This window comes from Uloborus diversus, chromosome 7 (genome assembly GCF_026930045.1).
Source record: "Uloborus diversus isolate 005 chromosome 7, Udiv.v.3.1, whole genome shotgun sequence".
NCBI lineage: Eukaryota > Metazoa > Arthropoda > Arachnida > Araneae > Uloboridae > Uloborus > Uloborus diversus.
In genome coordinates, this window is record NC_072737.1 from 18,734,870 (window position 1) to 18,760,647 (window position 25,778).

Here is a 25,778-nt window from a genome sequence, read left to right on the forward strand (position 1 = left end):
TTTTCAGGCCTAAAAAGGGGAACAGGGGCAATTTTTCTAAAATATGTCACACAAATGCACTTTTAAGCAATATTTGGACGCGGGAGGGGGGGGGCTTCATGACTCCCCCCCCCTTCTCTTTAACTACCTAATTGCGACCAACCTTTATCTTTTGAACCAGTAGCATTTTAAAGAGTGGAATTATTGAGTGTTAAACATGACAAGTATTCAAGGAATGAGAGGGGTTGGTTATATGAGTTCTACCGGGGGGGGGGGGGTAGCGGGGGCTCGTACACTGGGTGTCAGATTTAAGGGACACCGAACTAAGTTGCATCAATTTTTCTTATTTTTCACAAAAAAAGAAAAATGCAGCAATTTATTGAAAACCTTCAGAAAAAAAAAGTTTGGTGCAGGCCAGAAGAATGGGAAGCTGGGATGTATTTTATTGGAGTAACCAGTACTTGTTATATCTTATCTGACGACCAGAGTGAGTGCCTCTTCCTTCCCCCAAAGGGGGGAAAAAATGCTAGAAATTTTAATGATAATGCTACTGGATTCTACTGTACTTAAAATGACTGTTTTTGATTTCTAATTAAACCCATCGGGTTGGATAAGTAAGCAAAAATCATGCAACTGAAAACCAAGTTATTTCATTTGTTAATAGAGTTTTATGTCAAAACAACACACTAGAAATATGTCCTCATTATTACATTATGCTAGCAAATGAGACTTAAGGTTAAAATTAGAGGATCTTGAAAAACCAACAATAGAAATATCCTTGGACAAGAGCTATTCTTTCCCATTTGTTATAGCGCAGAAAAAAAGTGTAGCATATATAGAGCGCAAAAAAGATCAGCAATATAGTCATGTTCCTATTAAGAGGGGATGAGCGACTGCCCTCTTCCAAAATTTAAAAAAAAAAAAAAAAAAAAAAACTTGACGGTTGCTTCAATTTCTAAATTTATCACAGTTCAGCTGTATTAATTTCGTCACTGAGTTGGAAAATGCATACATCCTCTTTGGGAGCCCATTGAAAAGAGAAGGTTATTGGTGTTTGGGTTTTTATCGCCGTCATTTTAGAATTACATTACTTCCAAAATCTGAGGGTGGGGGAATAGATCAACTCTCAAATTTCCCTAATGATGGGCCTGCCCATAGGCGCCCCAAATTAAAATTTTTGGGAGTGCGGAATGCAACTCCAAATTGTAGCCGAATGATGATAATTTTTTCGGATAGGAGTACAACTTTCTGCGAATGAGGATATTTTTACCGAATCGTCAAGACAAAATTTGCCGAATAAGGATAATCGGGACTTTAGTCTAATGCAGTAGTATTTAAATGTTGTCGTAACTTCATATTCAAAGGAACAGGACCCTAGAGGGCCATGGTGCAGACTGCGCCATTAAAATATTTAGGGGGAGGGGGGGTTGCTTAGAGGTGTATTTTTCTTATTGGGGGGGGGGGGGGTGCGCCGTTGTTCTTAGAAGGGTGGACAACCCTGAAATAAAAAAAAAATAACAAATAACACTAATGAACGTGCTAAAATCACCAATATATAAATAGGAACCATAATATAGGGACTCTGATGTTGTATAGTTTTTATCAAGACTATGCCATCGCTCTTAGAAAGATTATCATCTACGGTGGGACTTTTGTTAGGCTTTTTTTTCAAAGCCAATGGTGTGTGTGGGGGGAGGGGGGGGGGGTAATTGACCTCCTTCAGTGACGAACTTGGTTGATATATGGCCTCCGTGGCTGAGTGCTTGTGCTTGCTTGAGTCTTGAGTGCGGTTGATGTTGAGGGTTCCTTTATGGTGTAAATCTTTCGTGTCGTTTCTTTAAATGAAAATTCCTCAAATTGTCGTTGTTATTAAATATTAGAAAATAGAGAGAAAAGAGAAACCTTTGGCACGCAGGGATGGGCATCTCCCCCCAGCATCAAGGGCGCACCACTGAAAAACCAACAATCACTTATTTATGGACTAAAAGTGGCAACAGGGTTTGTTTGCTTTTGGATTGAATCTCGCTTGTAGACGAAATTTGTTTTTGTAGCAGTTTCTTTTTTTATTTGAATAACTATGGAAGATATTTTTTATGAGTGGGTACCATTTATTGTGGGATTATTTACCGTTTTAGTGGCATATTTGTTCTGGAAACGCTCAGCTTCTCTTGAATCTGAAGGCGAAAAGGTGGATGCTGCTTCAAATACCGGTGAGTATTGAATCGTTGACGCTACTTTGACGCAAGTTTTTCGCCAACCCGCATGTTTTTACTCATTTTGATAATTTTCCCCAATTTGTATGTACAGTGCCTGATTATAAAAGCATTAAATCCGGGGCAGACATTTCTTCGGGAGCCTTCCATCCATTATTTTGGCAATTTGGAAAAATAGGAGTATCACAAAAGTTATTAAATGCAAACATCTGAGCAGGTATATGCTACTATTCCATGAAGAAATAAGACAAAACAGTGTTCACCTTATAAATAGAAAACATTTTTACCTTTTCTTTTTTTGGCAAAACGCTTGCAATTTCTTGAGTTGACCAAGAAAAGTAATCTTTTGCTTTAATGATTGTTTTGACTCTTCTATTCTTTATCACCAATCGGGAAAGTAAAGTTGTCGCAAATATTTTACAAATATGGGAACAGGGAGTCTTGGGACCTGCTGAGGATATTTCAATAATTGGGATCTTGGCGTAATTACTAAATTTACCTCAATGTTCGTTTTATTCTAGCAATATCAAACTATATTTGTTCGTAGTTTTTGGCATCAAAAAGTTTGGGGAAGTTTCAGAAAATTTCAAAAGCCAGTTATGGATATCTTCCTGCCTGCTTGTATCTGCTTCAGCGCAAGAATTAACTGCATCAATTAAGCACTATGTGTGTGTGTGTGCAGAGATCTGTTCTATAAAATAACATGGCATTTCTCTCCGGATTTTAAAAACTTGTCGAAAACATCACCACCTTTCAAATACTATGTCCTTACAAATGCTCATTTGATACAGTAAGTCATTCAGGCATTTTATATTTGTTCATGTTTTACCCCCCTCTTTTAAATAATCTACTGTAGAGATTATTTAAATCGTACAGTAGTACAGTGTAAAATCGTATTTAAATCGATCAATAGAGTATACAAATGAATTGAAATTTGATAGTTGAACAGATATTTCTTAAGAAATGGTATAAATACCTCCCTGAAACAAGTCTAGTTACAGCCCTATTCATATATTTTCTTTATCTTCACTTCTAAATTAAAAAATGAAACTTGCATCAGAAAAGGTGAAAATCAGATTGACAATTGTGAAAACTATAAATTAGTGATGTCTAAAGCCAAAACCTACAGGTTAACAATGTAAACATCTGTACTGTAATCTTCAGATTGATGATAAAATTAAAATTTGCTAATTACTAATTTCTACTGCTAAGTGTGTATATTATATTTTAAGTGCGTGAGCGTACTATCTACCTAGTAAAATCAAAATTGGTTTGCTTATTTGAAAAAATTTGAAATTGTTTCTACTTCCACAGTTCTTCACCCTCATTGAAGAACTACTCTCAAATAAACATAGAATACATAAATTTATACTTGATTACAGGGCCTGATTAAGATATCAAGAGGACCTAGGCCAAACACTTTTTCAGGGGCTCCCCTGCTGGTAAACTTTACAGTTTTATGCAGTAGCTAAAACAATTTAAGTTGTTAGCTAAAACGGTTTTAGCCTTTTGGGGCCCCCTCAAGAGCGGGGGCCCTAGGCCGCGGCCTCATTGGCCTATTCAATAATCAGCCTCTGCTTGATTAGGGTTTAAAAAGTTCATTAAATTGTAAAATACAGTGAAGCACTGTTTATACATTTTGGAAGGGACTGCATGAAAAAAGTGTATGAATGAAAAAGCGCATAATAAGTATACATTAATGGGTCATTTCATAGTATTTTTGACATTTATGTAGAGTCCGTAACGTGACCTTTTTTTGCCATAACTTTTAAATTTACTGTTTGACTAAAGGACCCGACAGTTGTTGTTCTGTTCAAACTTTGTAAATTAAAAAGTTAAAAAAATTTCAATAAACTAACAAGTGTTTGAATCGTTTTGTTGAAAAAAAAAAGTAAAAAGGAAATGTGTTGTGAGCTGCTTGGTGTCAGAATTTGTATATTTATTACAACTTGATTTATCTAATGCCCACTGAGCAGATGTTTTATTAACTATTTTTTCTCCTGTACTTGATGGTTTGTTCCTCCAACTCTCTCTCTATGTTTTATCTATTCTCAATTTACATATCACAGTAGGAAATTTCATTAAAAAAAGCAGAGCTGGCTTTCTTAATGTCCTTTGGCAACGGGCTAAATATTATTTCAGTTCTCCCTCAACAATAGGTTAAAATAAATATTAATCATTTCGGAGATATAACCATCTGATGTTTAAATTAATTAACATAAACGTTTCTGATTCGATCCATCAGGCTTCTAAATATATATATATATATATAAACTATGCTTGCCACAACTTAATTACACACAAAAAATTTGATGAAAATTCTTCTAGCTGTTTAATTCTTATGGTTACTAACATCCGCACAAAAGAAATATATATATATATATATATATATATATATGTATATAAAGATTAGCATAATATTTTATTTTGAGCTTTTCCTAATAACACACCAACTCAAATTAAAATAATTTGCAAATCAAACAGTAAATTAAAAAGTTATGGCAAAAAAAGGTCATGTTACGGACTCTACATAAATGTCAAAAATACCGTGAAATGACCCTAATATGCATCGGACTTAGCAGTGACCAATGTAAAAAGCAGATAAAAGTAACGTTTATGAATTAAATCAAGTTGTAGGAAAAATGGGACGTTCAATGCAAACTTTTTCAATGATTTAATTTTGTAGCGCTTGAAGAAAAAGAAAAAGAGCACCATGAAGAGAAAGAACAGAAACCAAAGAAAAAAGAGGCTAAGCATGCTCAAGTGAAGAGAAAGGAAGTGAAAGATACTTACACCCATCCTTGGTTGATCTCAAGCTTAAAGGGACATAGTGGAGAAATTTTGGACATGGATTACAGTGCCAACGGAAAATTATTGGCCTCTTGTGCTAATGGTTCGTGTTGTTTTTTATATTTGTTAATATGTAAGTAGTGAATGATTGATGCCAGGCCCGGCTCTTGGGGTAGGAGGCAAATTTTGAAATATTCTTTTAAAGTATGAATATCTGGTTCAGCGTCTAAAATTCACTGCTTCAATGCTAAAAAAAATCGTAATTTAGAGTGTGTACCAGTATGCAAAACATAGTTCGGAATTTAACAAGAAATTGAATGTGATCTTAGAGGCGGCAAACTGCGTGACTTAAAAATCTTTTAAAAATATTAATATCTGTTTCAGTGCCATAAATTGCATTACTTTAACGCTAAAAAAGATAATTTAAAGTATGTACCAGTGCTTGGATATGCAAAACCTAGTTTGGAATTTAACTAGAAACTCTCTTTAATTTTAAGCCCTTTACAATTATTTTTATTTTATCAATATATTAATTTTTTATATTATTATTATTCAATGGGAGGGGGCCGGCACTTGTTAATGTTGCCTAGGGCGACAGAACTACTAAAACCGAGCCTGGTTGATGCCACTCATTAATACGTATTTTGTATGTTCCATTATCATTAAAACTATTTGCAACTCCAGAGCTCGAATACGCTACCTTGCGGAGATTAACAATATACTAAAGAAAAAGGTAAAATATTCCATTCCACGTGTTTTCTTTGGGGTAAATTTCAGGCTTCAGACAGTTTGTGGTGTAGTGTAATTTCAGAAGAATAGAAAAGAACGCTTTCCACAAACACAATGAAAAATTACTATCATTCACTAAGTGTCAAAGCAAGTAATAAGTTACGGCACTTGTTTGTTTTACTTTTTTCATCCGCCATTAGACAGTGGCTGCAGCAACCCCTATAGTTTATTGGAGTTGGGAATAGATTCAGACATTATACAGTGCCGAAAAAAAAATCTTTGCATTTGGTTGGCAATTAAAAACTTTACATATGAACTTCTTGTCATGATTTTACTTGGCATGTTCCCTAGTGATTTGGCCGGACATCAAATGTTCGGACACAATCCGGCCAAATATTCAGTATTCGGCCAAATCACTAGGGAACATGCCGAGTAAAATCATGACAAGAAGTTTGTATGTCATGTTTTTAATTGCTAATCAGATGTAAAGGGTTTTTTTTCTTTTTTTTTGCCGGCACTGTAATCTTTATCACGCCATTGCTTGTCGATTCTCACTGGTACGCTAAATTCATTTTAGCTATCAGTTTCTTGGTAATCTCTGCTTCAAATAAGTGAACATCTACCTTCTGCTTGGTTATTGTGTATTCCAGATCGTTGAGTCCATAACAAGGATGAAACTACGTTCTGGATGGTATAACTGGGCTGTTGGTATATTGCATGTAGTTTAAGATTAGCCCTGGCTTAACCATTTGAATAGGTACATCGTCAAAAGAACGGGATGACTTCTTACTACCAGGCTTTGCAGAAAAGCTGATGCAGTTCAAAGAGACGCGCAGATAGAAAGCCCAAAATAATAAATTGACAGTCGAGTCTGTTACTGAATTTTAATTTTCTTCATCAGTGTTTCATTCATAAATAAAATTCTTACATAAAATTCAGAATAAAAAGACTCACCTTGTATAAAATTTAAATCACCCTGAAGTGACCCCTGGAGTGAAAAGTCCATAGCCATAGTCAATTGGTTTCTTACAGCCTATTACCAGTAAGAGGGTTTGGAATTGCAAACTTTATTCAGTGTGCTTAAAAGTGAGAAGCTTTTAATTTCTATGGTTATATGCAAGATATGACAATTTATGGTTTTTGTTTTGAAAACCCATTTAAGACTGAGAAGCAAAGGGATATAAGTGCCAAAATTAAAGATTTGATGATAACCAGTACAAATGATAGGTGAACCTCTCCTCTGTTTTGGTACAAACCCTCGTAGATGCTGTTATGCAGCATGATTTAGAAAAACTTTTTGTTGAAAGCCTACCTAGGACTAGAACTTTAAACACATTCTATTAAAAACTTAAAACTGTCCACTCACGTCCACCCTTTGCTTGAAACTGTCCACCCTTTGCTTCTCACTGCTTTATTTAAAAAAAGTAACTATCAAATTACAATAGAACCCAGATTTTCCAAAACTGTTTTAGCTGGGACCTTATTTAACTTAATATCAGTTTCCTTGAGTTTTATTTATTTGTTATTAAATAATTTCATATAAAAATAAACAATATCCATTCTTACTACAGGATGTAAAATGTCTAGTGAAAGTGGTTCAGTCCCGTTCACTTTATCTACTGAAGGTTCTACTGCATTTTCAACAATTTTTTATATTTCCTAAGTAAAAATCTAACTAGGTTTTAACTATTGAGAAATTTGCAAAATTTTAGTCATTAAATGTACTACCGTATTTTCCTGCGTATTATCCGCGGGCGGCCTATAATCCGCAGGTCCTAAAATCGGTCTGAAGAAAAAAAAAGTTTCGTATAATCCGCGGCGGCGTATAATCCGCGGATAATACGATGTGAAAAGATAAAGTTTGAATTTAACATACCATTTGAGCAACTAAACTAAAAACGTGAAAAAGTAATTACTTTGAAGGCATAATCAAAATTAAGCTGAAAGATAATCTAAAATATAATGATGTCTTTTTGAAATATTGATTATAGTTCGCTAATTGCTTGAAAAACAGTGTTAAGTCAAAGGAGCAAACGATCTAATCTTGTGCAAATGGTGCTATTTCACTGTAATGTTGCTTACTTTACATGACCTGAATCGCCAAGAGGAACATTCAAGCAACGTAAAATAACCAACATACAGGCAGGCAGCGATGAAGAACATGCATGCTTCGTAAAATAAACAACATTCAATCGGCGTACGGTCTCGATCGGTGAATCCTACTGTAAAAATATTGAGGTTCAATGCGTTGGTGTTAAGCGAAAAAAAAAAAAATCACAGATAATCTGTGGCTGCGCATAATCCGCACCTCATAAACTTTGCATTTTTTAGCAGATAATCCGCGGATTATACGCAGGAAAATACGGTATGTTCTAAACAACTTCGCATTGATTTTTAAAAATTGTATAACTGGCTTTTTGTGACTCTTTTTATGTGATTACAGATCGATCTGTTATGCTTTGGGACTGTCAAAACATTTGTGGAGAAAAATCACAGGTAATATTTGTCAAGGTGTCAATGATTTAAATCAGTGATTTTAATCATTTGAATCAAATAATTTAAAAAAAAATCATTGATTCAAATCATTTGATAACCAATTGTTGTATTTGTTAAAGCAGTGCAATTCCCTCACCTTATTTTGACACAAAAAGTTATTTAGCTTTCCTTTAAAATCAAGTGTAAAGTTTCAAACAGAAAGCAATTATCTGGAGAGATTTTATTGTTGGAAGTGGTTTCATCATGTTTATAGATAAAGGGGGTACTATTCTTAGAAAAAAAAAATTTAGAAACTGAAGCCTTAAAAATTCAAATTTAGGACATTTTTTGGTGAACTCAGAGGAAGGGGTTCAGGAGTTCTCTTCCGAAAATGTTTTGATGCTGAAATATTTAAAACGCCACTTTAGGCTATATTTGAGTGTCTTAAGAGGGATGTGATTCGGGGCCTGCCTGGGGTAAGGATTCAGTTCCCTTATTTCTTTTTTTAATTAATGAATATTGGAAAGTGCACTCCGTTTAAAAAATCTATCTGCTTCACTGAAGCGGTTTTTTATTGCTAATTTCTTCACCTGCTGTCTTATAAAAGAATTATTTTTCAAATGAAGACTGTGAAGGAGTGGTGCCTGTTCATTATCATTACTCGCCCATACCCTTCCCCCACCTTTCCTTCTTTTCTGGTTTTCTGGTGCTATGTTGGGTAGACCTTTCGATCAGAACTGATTTATGTTGCAAACGTGAAAATCTTGTGTCCCAAGCGATTTTATTGCTGCAATAAAAATGTTTACGATCGGCAAAAAACTTATGGCGGGGAGCTGCAAACGCTTTTACCCCTAAGATTACCTAAAATTGTCTTAAATTGCGTTTTTGGAACTTCAATTTCGAAATATTGCCGAAGGAAGGTTCCTGAACTCCATCCCTTCGATAATGAATTCAAAAAGCGTATAAACGTTATGAAAAATGGAGTACAATTTCATTTTTAAAGCTTCAATTTCGGGGGAAGAGCTCAGAGCGCCCTCCCCGCCCCCTTTCTCTAATATTTTTGAAGGTTGCCCAATATTGTGATTTTTGGACTATCAGTATGAAATAATTGATGTAAGAGCCCCTGAACCCCTCCTTTCCCTGGACTTTACAAAATGGCCTACCATTGCGTTTTTTTAAACTTCAGTTTAAAAAAAATTTCGGGGGAGAGCCCCCCAAACCCCCCATTATCGGCGGTTTTTAGGTTTTTTAGAATTACGATATCAAAACGCTTAAATATTACAATTTAAAGGCTTATTAAGCAAATTAAGCACAGATTCCAAAACTGGCATTGTTAAAATGTACAACATATATACACAATTTTTTTTTCCTTAAGCACGTATGTAGGGGGGGAGGAGGGGGAGGGACTAAAAATATTTTCCGTCTTGAACACATCACCAAACTTGCACCCATGCCCAGGACATACAAATTTGGAGTTTGTGTTTATTTATATAATGATTAATACTGACTCTGCATTTAAATTATGTCGACCACTTTGACAATTTAATGAGAAAAATAATTGTCCGTATCAGCAGGAATCATATTATATACAGTTAATATTATTAAACACAGTGAATCATATTTCATTGTTGTAAAACATACTGAAATGCCTTCGTCTTACTCGAAATTGGATACTTTTTCATAAATTTATTGTTTTCACTACATCATTACTCAATTTAGGGTTTGAATTATTATTTGGATACAGACGGCTCACGAGAGGGTGTGTGCAATACCACCAAAAGTTGGGACAATCCAAACCTGGCAGCAGGGCCAGCTCTAGTTTTTAATATAAAGAGATAATAAATTTTTCTGAATATGAATGTTGATGGACAGCAGACAGTCTGTACTGCAAAAAAGAATCATTCCTTCTTAACACTAGAGCGACTGACATTTTCTGTATACCTAGAAAGACTGAAGGGGCCAGTGTGGCCCCTACCCATTTTTGGAGTGAATTCTTTTAAAAATTCTTCCTGAGGGAGTCCACATGCCTGATACACCTTCTTTCTTAACTAAATAAAAACTTAGTACTTAATTATTTTTAGTTTTTCTCTCTATACTGGGCAAAAGGTTGAATTAGTTTTCCTTTCCAAGAGCAATGGCCACCGTTAGGATGGTAAGCAGTCGGTACTGTTTATAGCATTTGGATATCCAACCGGCTGCATAAAGAGGAAGTTACAGGTTAAACTAGAGTGAATGGCAATTTTTTTTTATGCTACAACAATTAGGAGAAAGGAAAAAAATTAATTTTTTAATTGTCAAAATGCTTAGGGGCCACTGTGGCCTCCCCGTCTTTCTAGGTACAGTCGACGCTCGATATAACGACCATCTCCGTCCCAGAGAAAAAGGTCTTTATAACGAGTGGTCGTTATAAGAGGTATAATTAAAAAATATATACAGTCATCATGCATGACCCGCTGTCCCGAAAAAAATGGTACTTTTTCAAACATTCCAGTTAAATGCCCAAATTATTTTTATCATAGGAATTTTTTAGAAAAATCGTGTGCAAAATATTATGACAGAATATTAAACAAATTTTAAAGTAGAAAATATAGGGAGGAAAATGTTACACACTTGCAAATCTACTACTACTACTACTACCACAACATTTTCTGAAGATAAAACCAGACAGATGTTTGCCTTTTTGACAGAAGTGATTTTTGCGAGACATTATTCTGTTTCAGATATAGGTGATAAATTGTGTTTTTTCTTGCTTTTCAAAGAAGCATTTAAAAGTCCCTCGAGAACCCCAAATTTTAAAAACCACTAGATTCAAACACCAAACTACCAACACATCTGTCAACTCCCTTTTCTTAGGAATCTGGAAATTTCTCGATTTTTCCTCCCATTATTTTTTCTGTGCTAGCAGTGGTGAATGGTAATCCCTCCACCCCTCTCAAAGTTCGATTTGACATTGAAAACTTCCGGCAGATGTCCGTAAACAATAATCAAAGTCATTTCAAGCTACAAATTTGTTTTATTGGGAAGAACACCAGAAATAGCGTCCGCTGAATTCGGTCGCTGTATTGGATTAGACGATACAAAAAGGTCGTTGTAATGAAAGCAAATTGACATAGAGTTCATAGGAACTAAGTTGGGACTTTTACCACTGGTCGTTATAATGGGACGGTCTTTATAATGTGTGGTCGTTACAATGAGCGTCGACTGTATAAGGATAATTATTAACAATACTATGAGGCGAATGATTAAATGATTAAACAAGCATTCAAATAGTGTCATATAATAAAAAGTCAGAAAATTCCATTAAGTTCCGTTAGATATTATCCGAGTTATTAAACAACAAACTACGCGAGGGGCCACACGGGCCCCTCCGTCTTTCTAGTGTTAATTTCCTCCTAATAATGTTTTGTTCTTCCAGGTCGATTCGTGCCAATGTCGAGTTCGACCATGCCACCAATGTCAAATGGAGCCCCGACGGCAAAGCTTTCATCGCTTCCGTCGCTACTGCCAACACCATCCAGGTGTACAAGGTCGGCAAGAAGGCCGATGGCGCCCTCGGCAACGTCGAACCGATACTGAAGTTTCCAGAGCTGCACAATGTGGACATCATCGACGTGGGCATCGCTTGCAACGGACACTTCATAATGAGCTGCTCTGCGGATACCACGATTGTCATCTGGGACCTGAAAGGTAGGCATGAGCAGGGGCGTAGCTAAGGGGGGGGGTTTGGGGACAACCCCCCCCCCTGAAAAGTTAGTCTCAAAAAAAAAAAAGAGAAAAAGAAGAGAGAAGGGAAAGAAAAAAAAAAGAAGAAAAGGGAAAAATTCCAAGCGATTTTATATATATATATATATATATATATATATATATATATATATATGTATATATATATATATATATATATATATATATATATATATATATATATGTATATATATATATATATATATATATATATATATATATATATATATATGTATATATATATATATATATATATATATATATATATATATATATATATATATATATATAAGAAGTAACCCCCCCCCCCCCCCCGAAAGTCGGGTCTAGCTACGCCACTGGGCATGAGGAGGCGTGAAATTGGAGAACAAAGAGTAGGGTCAGTTGGAGTAAAAAGGAAATCTGGGGAAGATGATTACCACACTTGTCGGAGAGTTCTGAAAATGGAATACGTATTTTCCTTCTGTGTGGGTTCCATTTTTATAATTGGGTTTGTTTTTCTTTTATTTTGATGTAAACTGGCATCTCTCCTCCCTTCCCTTTAGGTTTTTTTTATCTGTACATTTCTTTTTATTTATTTATTTTTTTTTTTTTTAATTTTCTGCTTTCTTATTTTGTTTTGTGATCAACTAATTCCAATTTGTTTATCTTTCGCTCTGTTTTTTTCTGCTGTTTTCTATTTGTTATATTGCTTCCATACATTATTTTTCCGGTCTGTAAATTTATTGCTAATTTATTCGGGGTGGTTTCCTTTTTGGACAATTTGCATTGTTTATGGGATTTCTTGGAAATTTATTAGTTAACTGTTTTTTCCTGATGGAATCCACTATAATATTAAAATCTGTTCGCGTCTGTCTGTCTGTCTGTCTGAAGATCGATCTTCTCGAGAACCACTGCGAATCGGGAGTCAAACGAGATACCGATCAATTCGAAATTTTCCAAAGAAAACAATAGGACCAATCTCATAATTGTACGACTTTAATTAGCGGATATTAATTAAAACGTTAATTAACATAACGCCATTCAGGAATTTTTATTTCTTTCCTGTTGCCATTTTGCATATGGGTGAGCAAATAAAATTCTAATAATTGTGTCAAAAGAGATTTTTTTGGCTGCTGTCCAAATCTTAAAACAACGTTTCCATCTAGAATTTCATTTTTAATTAGTTTAAAATTGGTTGCGCTATTCGGACATTTATCGTCTGTCCTTTCTTATTTTTTCACATTCAACGTTCTTAACTCTTTTCAGCATATGAAAAATGTTTCTTTAGTTATGTTTACTGATTGAAGTGTAAGTTTATCATTCGTCGGCCTCATATTTGGGTTCATTTAGGATGTGCGACTAATTATGTTTCTTTTGTTGGACTTTTTTCCGTCACATGGGTGAGTTTTCGAATTGTAATAAATCTCTTTTTCCTTCCTGTTTCGATTTTTGCAATACAGTTTGTATCGTTAAAAGAACACGTTAAATTAAGATTGTTTGGATTTCTTTAAGTGAAACAGAGTTGAACAAAAAAGATTGTTTTTAAGGATTTCAACTAAAGCTTAATTGGAATCTGATACTTGATATTAAATTAATGCTTATTGGTATTTAATAAGTCTTGGTGTTTTAGTTTCACGTAATCAACAAAAAAGTGTGTGTCATTTTATGTAAAAAGCTTATTGTAATTGTACGTAAATATTTCAGATATAGTCTATCAGATTTAATTCAGTTTAAAGTGAGCACATATTATAGTTGAGAATGCATATATTTTCATCTTTTGTGCTAATTGAAAATACTCATAACTTGTATTATTGATAAATATGATAAACGTTAGAGAGGTTTTTGCCAAAAATATGCTCTACTGGTGTTTTGCAAACCTTGCATTACGCGTAATGATTTACTCCTTAGCGCTTTAGAAACTGATGTCAGAATAATACAAAAACATCAATTGAACAGCTCTTTCATTTTTTAAGTAGCCCGTGCAACGCCGGGCAAGCAGGCTAGTAATATAATAAATTTCGACTCCAGGTGTCATTTTGTCTTATTTGTTTTGTTAATTTCCATTTTTTAGCATGTATACTGTCTCCTGTTCCACCTGTTGCTTTCCTTGGATGACTCTTTATCCAAAAGCCCAAACTTCTTTATATTTAAAAAGGTGTTTCTTGTAACACTAAAACACATGTCTGCAGTAATTTGCAATTTTTGTGCATCAAAATGTTGGTAATTCATTCATTTAATTTTCAATCACAAAGGTATTTATTTGTTATTTAGTAAAAGTTGGCTGATCATCAGGCCCAGATCTATAAATTTTGGGCCCCTCTGCAAAAACGGTTTAGGGATATTTGCAACGTTAATGAGTCTTAGTGCTTGTTTTTTTTTCAATCATATACTGAAAAAGTAAAAACCTCTTCTTCTACATTATATGAAGCAGTTAAAGCCCTGGCATACACTTATGTGAAGTAGAAAGAAAAACGTTGTATTGCATTTCCTCAAAATCTGTAAGAATCTTCAACCCAGGGCCTGATCAAGACAAAGAGATATCCAGGTCCTCATAAAAGTCAAGGCCTCTTCGTAAGAGAAGTAACTACATGTTTTCAAAGTAGTAGCTGTGTACTAGAAAACCAATCAATCACACAATCATACTTATATATCTTGCAATAATCCTATTAAATTGTACTTGACGAATGTTATGAGTGAGACAGTGGTGGATCCACAGGGGGGGGCCATTAGGGCGATCGCCCCCCCCCCCCCAACAGACTTCGTGGTTTTTTTTTTTTTTACTATTAGGTTGCATACCAAAATAAATCGTTTTTGTTTGAACACTTTCTGAAGAATAATCTATTTTTTTTCAAATTCAAAATTTATACATTAAATTTTTTTCATTTATGCTCAAAATTTAAATGATAAATGTTAAAAATTGAAAGCGTATTTCCATCTCAGCGTTTGTTTTATATCGTTCGAAGGTGTAATCATTCCTGCATATTTATAACTGGTGCCATACATACGTTTTATTTTTGCTCCAGGGGGTGAGGGGTATTACATATTCCCTTAATTTGCGGTTTTTTAGTTGATTGATATGAAAATACGGGTTTTTTTCTCCTTTATCTATTTTATAAATTCAATTATTTTATATATAAATGTGAGTTGATGAAGTCAGTAGTGTTGCTACGGTGGCGCGGATGGGTTTGCCCCAGGTGGCACCCGAAATTGATCTTCAACTTTTTTTGAAAAATTTAAATGCTTCAATTCTAAAAAAAAATTCCCCAACGTTTCAGTTTATATTAAAAATTATTTTGCAGGGCGGGGCTAAACCGGGTGACACCCCCTAGAGTGTGACACTAAAATGAATATGAGAAATTTCGATGTTTCAATTCTGAATTTTATTTCCAACATGAAAAAAAATATTTTTTTTCTATCAAACATATTGGTCTCACTAGAAGGGCATTTGAGGCGGCTGGTACTCATATGGAGTGGGGCGGGGGGGGGGGGGGCGGAGACACCCAAAACGCATGTAAGAGTTCCGGAAAAATGTAAATACCAACAGAAATTCGCATATGTTTTATAATCTCTCAAATGCATTGGTATCAATACGAGGGAAACGTTTATTTCGGATGATATCCCTCTCGCGGGGGGGGGGGGGGCACAATTTCGTTTTGTTTATAAATATTGTATGAACTTCGTTTCTTTCATCGAACATTGAATAAGGTTTTTTTTCGCCTTCGGTTGATGGGGAGGGGGAGGGGTGATAGCCCAGATTACCACCCCGGTTGACATCCAAGTTTGCTACGCCACTGATTAAGTGTAATTTAACAATGCTGTAACAGAATATGGTTTTTTAACAGATCAATTTTTTTTTAGTTGTTAAAAGATCTTTTCTGTCTCTTGTATTTCGCATTTCCTAGTAAAATCTTATTCAAACAAAAGTAAACAACACTTAAAACGTTTTATTTTGATCCTAAATTTATTTTAATACTGGTTAAATAGTGGAAAATTATGTTTTGTATAACGAAAATTAACTGCTTTATTTGCTTCTGGTTCTATCATAAAAGCAATTTTTGTTACAAGATTTATTTCGATATATCTTTATTTAAACTTTTGTTTTCCGTTTTTTACTGCCGCTATTTGTAGTTATAGTGAACTTTGGTAGTTGCTTGTTTTCATTTTTTCTGCAATCATTAGACATTATTTTTATTCAAAAATGTATTACCGAGGAGATTCATAGAAATGCCTCATAAATCCATGTCATATCGATCTCTGAAAATCCCACGTTACATTAGAATGGTATTTTTTTTCATTCCATAATAGGATGAGAGAAAATATATAAAATGGCGATATAAGGGAATGTATTTCCTTTATTTGTAAGACTCAATTTAAAAGCTCATGAATGATCTTCGCAACGAAATAGCTTTTGTGCGTCCGATACTTTTGAGCGCATGTGAGAACGGATGGGATGGAATCATAGGCGGCTCGTGGGGGCAACTGCCCCTCCTTTTCAAAAACAAAGGGGCACTGCCCCTCCGTTTTTCTAACTTCAAAGTTATAGATCGAGTGGAAAATGCTGGTGCTGATCGATTCACGTGTTTAAAGAAAGAAGAGTTGACTTAATAAGGGTACTTTAAATGTTTGTCACGTTTTTTGATGAAGATTAAATTGGAGCTTTGAATCGAAAGAAGGAAGTCTACTGTTGATATTTGTCTCGAGATTTCAAGTCGTGTCCCTAGGTTTTTTTTTTTTTTTTGAGACGATCATTTAACCAACAACAAAAATACCATAGCCCAATTTTATAAAATTTAAAATAAAATAATAAATAAATAAATAAGGGCGCTGCCCACATCCCCCCTCCCGTGACTTCTCTGACCCCCCCCCCCCCCCCCAATTTTTTATGGACCTATCGCCCATGGATAAAATTGCCCCCCCCCCCCCAAAACAGGCCTCTGGATCCGCCACTGGAGTGAGATGTGTTGTAAAGTAAAATTAAATTTAAAAGGGGGGAAGTAAAAAAGGACTCCATTTTGATCCCTTAAAATTACGTTGCTCAGGTCCCTTCCAATCTGCGGGACTGTATATTGTTCCCTGCTTCATCATAGAAAATAAAGTTGTCATATAAGCTCCCCTTTTCAGAACAACTCCATTCAGTTTTAGAAACATGTTTTTGTATTGTGTTTTCTCTGGAGAAAAAAGTGGTCTGATTAAACATTTAGAAAGTTGGTTGTTTGTACTCCTGCACATGGAGCGTATCACAGTTTAAATGTTGGATGTCGTAACTTTGAGACATCTTTTATTCTGTACATTAATATTTGTTGCACACTGAAAAACCGCACATTTCGGGTTGTTAGCAGTTGTAGCAGGAATTCCAGCAGCAGAAATTCCTGTATTAGTTTGCGGCTTTGTCGGAGCTTCAAATTTTCCGAGTCAGGGGGGGGGGGGTCATATTGAAATCGCTGCCCTCACTCATCTTCCTTCAAGTCAAATCATGTTTCTGCTAAAAAAACACAAAAATGAAGTGAATTTGATACCCCCAAAAGTTGCAGCCCTAGACTAAGTTAAATTTATTGTTCTTTGTCTGGCACCTAAGATTTTAGCTTTTGTCAGACCCTGCTCATAGATGCTCTCTTTAAAATTCTTTAATTAAGAATTGGACTATAAACAGGTGGTTGGAATTGATGTCATTAAAATGGGCCAAAAAAAAAAAAAAAAAAAAAAATGCCTTGTTTGTTTTAAATTTATGAACTATTTTTGTTCCATGCATTACAAATAATTCTTCCTTGCTATTGTGATGAACAACATTTACCTTGTTATGAGGTTAAAAGATTTTGTTTATTTCATTTTCAAAATGTAATTTTTTTCTAAATTACTTTATTTTCTTGGGTTTTTAATACTTTATTTATTTTCCTTTTCTTTTGTCTCTGTTTTTATTATGGCAATTTAGCTATATTGATTATAAAGCTTAATAAAATGTAGAAAAAACATAGTAGAAATTAATAAGAATTGGCGATTCAATGTTTAATTTTGTAGCATTTGGAAGCTCATCAGGACCCATTTTTAGATTTTTATCTCAGTTTAATCACCACTTTTGGAATTTTAATCGCCACGTGGCAACCACTAGTTTTCACCAAAATGACAAGCTTAATACCCACTCCTGATAATGCATGATTTTAATGGGATTTAAGCGATAGTCCTATCAGGTGAAAGATGCATACGGAAAATGAGTTTGATTGTCAGTGAATTTTGAAAAGATATTTTTTTTTTAAATTAATATTTAAAATGGTCTACCCATGTTGGAAATGTAATTATCAAAAAGATTGCTACTTTTGAATTTTTATTGATTTTTAAGTTTTTGATAATGTTGAAATTTCAGGTCAGAAACTGGCATCAGTTGACACACACCACATCAACAACTACTATGCTTGTGTCTCTCCTTGCGGCAGATTTATTGCATCATCAGGTATGTAACTTAAATAATATTGAGTCATATTCAGTAAGTTACTGCCCTATAGCCAGGGCTAAGGCAGAAATACGTGAAATACACCGCCAGCTCAGTCAATTCCAGCCGAGGACTGCAGTTTGGTGCTTATTAGCACTCATCAGCCCGGCATAGGACTAACTCAGCTGGAGGTGGAAAACCTCTTAAGGAAGCCAAGAGTGCCAAACAAACTGGTAGCTAATATAGAATTAGCACTGACCAGACAAGTGACCGAAGCAATGGTTTGGTTCAACTCTATTGCAGGCAAGGCAGGTATATTCAGTAAGTTACTCGTCTGGTCAGTGCTAATTCTGTATTAGCTACCAGTTTGTTTGGCACTCTTGGCTTCCTTAAGAGGTTTTCCACCTCCAGCTCAGTTAGTCCTATGCCGGGCTGATGAGTGCTAATAAGCACGAAACTGCAGTCCTCGGCTGGAATTGACTGAGCTGGCGGTGTATTTCAAATATTGAGTCGGTTCATTGCAATAGAAATTTTCTGTGAATCAAATCATTCATGATTACATTTGACTTTAAAATTGCTAAAATGTTTTGATAGCCATACATGTGGTGTTCAATGGTTTAATTTAGCAGTCGGCAACCTAAATTGAATGAAGATTGACTTTCTAAGTTCAGTGAAAACAAAGATCAACCGGTAAGGTGGGGTGGAAGGTGATGTATACACTATGGATTTAAATGGCTGTGTTAAGTTGAGACTGTGCTAACTACAAATTGTAAGTTAACTCTGATAAAAACATACTAGTGAAATCTATAAAAAGTTGTTTTAAATTGCTAAAATAATGTTGTGTGAACAGTATTAACTTACATCAAAATATTTTCAAACAACTATTATTGCTTGCTTTAAAACTTAAAAAATGATGCCAGTAAAAATTCCAGTGATTAAACGTAATTTTGATGAAGATAATTATGCTTTTTATATCACTCTGACTGGAAGTAAAATCCAAAATTTTGCTGCGATCGGCTGGAAACGGGCTAGAGATTGGCGGGTTGCCGACCACTGGTTTAATTGAATGGTCGGCTAGATCAACATTGGATACGATTTTTTTTTTTTCAAAATTGTTTTTCCGGTGAAATAATGTTGGTTGGTTCCTTAAAAAAGGAATTTGGGTTTATCTTTATCCTTTTGAGGAAACCGTTTATTACAGTGGAGCAATTTTGGATACGGCATTTTATTGGCAGCTTTTTCAATTTTCATTGCTCTCTCTCTCTCAAAAAAAAAACGCTCTCTATTAAAATTTGTATTTTGTAGCATCCTCCGGTAATTTAGCTGACCATTCAATTACTGATTATGTTTTCGCTATAATTTTTGCACCATTGTTGTTATTTTTAATGAATAACATATGGTAATAAAGTGTACTATAAAAACTTCCCCTGTTCCTCAGGTTTCACTCCAGATGTAAGGGTGTGGGAAGTCTGTTTCTCCAAAACGGGCGATTTCAAAGAAGTTAAAAGAGCTTTTGAGTTGAAAGGGCACACGTCAGGAGTATATCATTTTAGTTTCTCAAACGATTCATCCAGGTAAGTGTTGATTCTTCATTACTTCCCTGACCATGATTTAAAAAATAGTGTAAATTTTGTGGATCAGCTAATTTTACTAACCTTTGTTGTTTGTGACCATCAGTGTATAGACTGATCACTGATAGCCAATGTTTGAAAATATCATGATATTTTCAAAAACATTGAAAATATCCTAGATTTTGATATACGAGGTGTGGCTAGAAAAAAACCGAACTGATGCTATAAAAAAAATTTTATTTTCCATTATTTACAATTTGATGCTATCTCCTTCAATGTACTCTCCTCCTCGGTCTATACACCGCTCCATACGAATTTTCCACTGTTCATAGCAATGCTGCAGATCATTTTCGGTAAGTCCATACATTACTTCCGTCGCTTTTTCTTTTACTGCTTCAACACTCTCAAATCTAGTTCCTTTCAAAGCTGACTTGACTTTAGGGAAAAGAAAAAAAATCACAGGGGGCCAAATCAGGTGAGTAGGGTGGATGGTCTAAGATGGGAATGTTGTGATCGGCTAAAAACGTCTTCACTGACAACGCATTGTGAGCTGGGGCATTGTCTTGGTGCAGGATCCATGTCTTTTTTTTCCACAAATCGTTCCGTTTTCTCCGTACTCGCTCACGTAGGGTAGTCAGGACGCTAATGTAGTAATGCTGATTCACTTGTTTGTCCCTCTGGTACCCAATCAATGTGTACAATAACTTTGACAGCAAAAAAAAAACAATCATCATTGCCTTGAATTTTGATTTTGACATTCGTGCTTTTTTTTGTCGTGGAGAATCAGGAGATTTCCAATGCATCGACTGGCGTTTGGTTTCGGGATCGTAAGTAAAAAACCACGATTCATCACAAGTAATAACATTTTGTAAAAAGGTGAGATCTCTTTCAATGTTTTCTAGGATGTCAGAACAAATCATTCTTCGGCGTTCCTTCTGTTCAATTGTGAGACACTTTGGAACCATTTTTGCACACACTTTGTTCATGTTGAAACTTTCATGAAGAGTCTGCCTAACACTTTCCTTGTCAATTCCTGTCAACTCAGACATTGCTCTGATTGTTAAGCGGTGATCTTCTCGAACAAGTTTGCCGATTTTTTTCAATGTTTGCATCAGTTTTTGCTGACAATGGTCTGCCAGTGCGAGCGTCATCACTTGTGTCTTCGGGGCCATCTTTAAATCGTTTAAACTGTTGGGCTAAATGCCTTTATTTTTGTTTCTTGAAGGATTTCACCAATATTGTTTTTAAAAAAAAAAAAAACATTTTGTAACTTACCTTTTGCCATTCCGGAAAAAACCTTGCACGGGAAATCCCATCCACCTGCCACCGACACTCAAATGTCGGAGTTTGAATCGGAAGTGTTCGGAAAAATATGTGGCACGCTATGATTGGTTGCCGTCACTCGGCAGACGTCGGTAAACTTCCGACAAAGCACATGTCGATCACATGAGATAACAATGTTGAGGTGTTGGGTGCTGAATGTCGAATTAAATAAGAATTGTGCAACCTGCAAGCTGCGTTTTTCTCTGCGTTCTGCCGTAGCTCGACCACTACTTTTTTCTCTCACTTGTCTCCTCGTTTTGTGTTGTTTGTGTTTGTAAATGTGTTCGTCCATGTCATCATAAGTTTTTGCTACTGGCCTCTCAGGTGAGGTCTGATCTTTTTTGAATGATTCGCTGTTGATGTCTTCAGTTTTGGAAGCGCGTGTTGCCATGACGTCCATAAAAGTGAAAAGTTATAGTCCAATTTAAGTGGGTCGTTTGGTCTCCAAAGAAAAAGGATCTTGTCCATCTTCGATATTTTTCCCTGATATGGTGAACTTGGCTCATAAGGTGTGAACTGACCAGCGTGCAATTCTGGGGAGATTGCGATGCCGTCCATCTACCTGTGGGGATTCACTATGGAACATCGACAGGACTTTTTGACACCTGCATGGACTTATTGTAAGATCTTTTTGATTTAACATAATTTAATTTTCTTCGGAGGACCAAACTATAGTAATGTAACCATTTTATAATATATGTTAAATAAATGTTTTTCAGTGTAAAGAATGATTCATGTCTTATTTTCTTCGGGCAGACCACTCCCTCAAAATTCAGTTGGAAATGAGTTGCCTAATTTTCAGCTTAGCTGTAGGCTATTAGCTCTATAACATCTAAAATTATATCCAACATAAACCACTCAAACACTTGTGTTCGCGATAAACAATCATCGCCGTAAACTTGTTGCAACATTACAAACGTTTCACTTGCAGATTTTCCAAGTTTGAAAAGAAATTTGATGTTAACACGCTGTTCTTTCTGTACACTCAACATTTTTCCGACGCACAGACAAAACGTCAACTACTTAGAACAGACGCCACGGGCAGACTGAGTGCGGGAGGCAAATGAAACTCGAGCAGTAGGCTGAGCAAGAGTCATGTGACAGGCCAGGCGACTTTCAGCCTTATTGCATTCGTTTTATTGTTTCACCTGTGCTAGTTCGGTTTTTTTCTAGCCGCACCTCGTATATCTGTCCGATATTTTCAATCAGCACAAACTCAAGTTTTCAAAATAGCAAATGCATCCTCAAATCACTCTTTATTTTCCTATATTATTGTTACAATATGTAGACTTAAAATGAAGGTTTCTTTCATCATTTATATCTAATATTTATTTTTACATTTGTATCAATTTTAAAGAAGTTAATTGAGCATTAGCTGTCTTACTCATTTTTCTTCTTTTAAGTACTTTTACAGTCATATGATTCAGAAATGAAAAAACATGCATTAGTTGGTGCAGTCATAAAACATTTTCTTTTATTCTGATCAATGTTTAATATTTAATTAGGCACTTTTAATCTGAATTAAAATTGTTATATTACTAATAGTTTTATGAAAATAAAATGAAAAAGAAATATTATATTACTTTGTTATAATAATGATGTATTAAATTACATCATAAAAATATAGTGCATAGCTTTTTGCTTAATTTTAATTGTAAATGAACAATATTACTATGATAGATATAATTTTTATATTGAAAATACCGTAGTTGAAAAAATAAATATCAAAATATCATGATATTTTCAAAATAAATATCGGATATATATCATGATATATATCGACTATATCAGTCGATCCCTGCTGATAGGTACAATCAACAATGGAGAAAGAAAGATTTTATGGCAGTCATAGCTTATGTTCGACGAGCACAATCGGTAGCGCCCGGTTAGTAAATCACGTGACAGCTAATGATCACGTGCTCCAATCAACCAATCAACTGCTTAGAATGGTAACCACTGCAGTAACCGGTTGATCATAGAATGCTGCGATTAGTAACCGATTACCTACCGGTTAACCGGTGAGGTTCGTCGAACGCAACTTTAGATTGCTAACTTCGTTTCTGCTCCTAACTAGCAGAGATTGCAGCTGTCCTGTAATTGGTTTCTTCAGAAAGAAAAAAATAAATAAAGAGGTTCCTATGTTTACCTTGTTGTTTTGAAAAGGATAAATATTTATTTGACCTTCAATCTTTTTTCCAACTACATCCCAAAGAAATCAATCAGAAAATTTACCTGAGCGCATCTGCTTAGGATGACCAAAGTACCAAAAAACTATTAAATTCTCCGTAATTGCTAATATTTTACAAAAGTTTGTAAATTTTGCTAAGATCACAAAATTGGGAAGTCTTTTCATTTGTAACTTATCTCACATTTCCTTAATCATGTCACTAGGTCTTAATCATCCTAGCCTGATATAAATTAAAAGTTCTTTTAGTCTGCTCTTTGTGCTTCTGTTGTTCTTATTTTGAAAAATGTGACATTTTTGCAATAATTATTGGAATTGTATTGTTTCATTAAAATCTTAACTTTATAGTTACTGAACAAAGTCCTGTAATCATTCAGGTGTAAGCTCTGAAATAGTGAAAAACTATAAGTGCTGAACCACTGGCTTAATTTTATTTTTGTTACAATTGTGTTAGAGTGTAGTGGCATATTATTTCCAATTATTTAAATTTAAAAAAACTTAAATTATGAAGCAAAAAAGGAAAAAAAATCTAATGTGAACACACCAGTAGTGGTAATTTCAAGGTTACTTATATACTTTGAAGAAAGAAATGAACAATAATAATGTGTTTAAATATTGGCCTATATAAAATATTGGTCTATCTTAATATATAAAAAAAATCTTCTGTGCGGACGTTTGTCACCATAAGGCTTTTAAACGGTTGGACCGATTTTGATCAAATTTTTTGTGTATAATTAAGTCGTGGCAAGCATGGTTTCGAAGTGCGATGGATCGAATTGGAAACGTTTTTGTTAATTAATTAATTAATTTAAACACTGGATGGTTATATCTCCCAAATGATTAATATTTACTTTAACCTATTGTTGAGCGAGAACTGAAATAAATATTTAATCCGTTGCCAAAGGACAGCAAGAAAGACAGCTCTGCATTTTGTAAAGAAATATCCTACTGTGATATGTCAATTGAGAATAGATAAAATGTAGGGAGAGTGAAGCCTTCATTTCTTGAAAGCAACGATTTTAGGTCCTGTGATATATTTTAAAATAAAGTACTGGGAGGTTCACGCAAAACGTGTGTTCTGTCGTCGTAGTTGAACCATGTGGTCGGATTGGTGCTTTAGGTTTTCCTAACCAAATAATCAGAAAGTACAGTACCTTGCAACATTTGTTTCTCGGCTGAAATCCATCTGAGTTTTGGCACCAACTTCAAGAATACTTTAAGGATTATCTAACTAATCAGTACATTCTAAAAGGAAAAGATGATGGAATTTAAAGACGAATTTTTTTTTCATCCAGAAAAATTACAACAGGATAGTTCTGTACACAAAAGATCAGTGCAGTGGAAGATCTTTATCTTTGGTGGAAAGAACAAATTAGGTAATATATGAAGTTTTAAAACTTTTCGTTCAAAAGATCGGACAGCTAATCGGTCGGAGTTGGCTTCACCCACTGATCGGCTGGATTACAGTATCGTGGTGACTTGGCGACTTTGGCTACAAACGATAGAGTTGCATGATCATTTGTTTACATTTTAAAGTTACTGTTAATGTAATTTATTGCTATTTTGCTTATTTGGCAAAACATTTCAAATTGCAAAGAATTGCTTTTCGTTTTTAAAGAGTTTTTAGTCACTTTACATCGAGAGGGGGGAGGGATGAGCAATTTTCACTTATTCAGAGAACTGTTTTTTCCTTTATCATTTTTCTAAACGATATCCTTTTGACTGTTTTATTCTTTTTCATATGGGGATGTTGCAGCGGGATTTCCCATTTGTTATAGATGGGTAATTAGAATTTTACACTAATATCTGAGGATGCTTTTTATCCTTTGAGTATGGCTGAAGGAACAAACCATCATGTACGGGAGAAAAAATAGTTAATAAAACAATTGCTCAGTGGGCATTAGATAAATCAAGTTATAATAAATATACCCATCCTGACACCATAGCAGCTTAAAACATTTTTTTTAAACTTATTTTTTTTCAACAGAACGGTTCAAACACTTGATAGTTTATTGAAATTTTTAACTTTTAAATTTACAAAGTTTGAACAGAGCAACGTCTGTCGGGTCCTCTAGTATTAAATATAAATCTAACTATCTTATTGAATCAAATTTTTTCATCAGTTATTTGAATTTAAAGCAAGTAATGTAAATTCTTCAAATGGGAGAATATCACATGGCCACTACTGAAAATTTCAGATTTTGGAGTGGCCACTACTGGATCAAAATTGAGGTTCGGGAAAAAATAGATTAAAAAAAATTGAACAAATTAAAATTCTGGCATTTTTAGAAAATGGGAAGATTAAGGAAGAGTTGGGCTACAATACACTCATTCAGTTTCAAGAGAGGTAATTAATATTGTAAACC

The 25,778-nt window shown here is 34.7% G+C and overlaps 1 protein-coding gene across 1 annotated transcript in view; it reads left to right on the forward strand.

Moving 5' to 3' along the window:
• The first annotated feature begins 1,991 nt into the window (after window positions 1-1,991).
• LOC129225881 (transducin beta-like protein 2) overlaps window positions 1,992-25,778 on the forward strand; it is a 34,185-nt gene continuing 10,398 nt past the window's right edge. Inside the window, 7 exon segments of the mRNA XM_054860410.1 lie at window positions 1,992-2,189; window positions 4,879-5,085; window positions 8,155-8,174; window positions 8,176-8,207; window positions 11,602-11,873; window positions 18,268-18,354; window positions 19,772-19,907. Coding sequence (XP_054716385.1) covers window positions 2,057-2,189; window positions 4,879-5,085; window positions 8,155-8,174; window positions 8,176-8,207; window positions 11,602-11,873; window positions 18,268-18,354; window positions 19,772-19,907 — 887 coding nt within the window. The 5' untranslated portion in view covers window positions 1,992-2,056.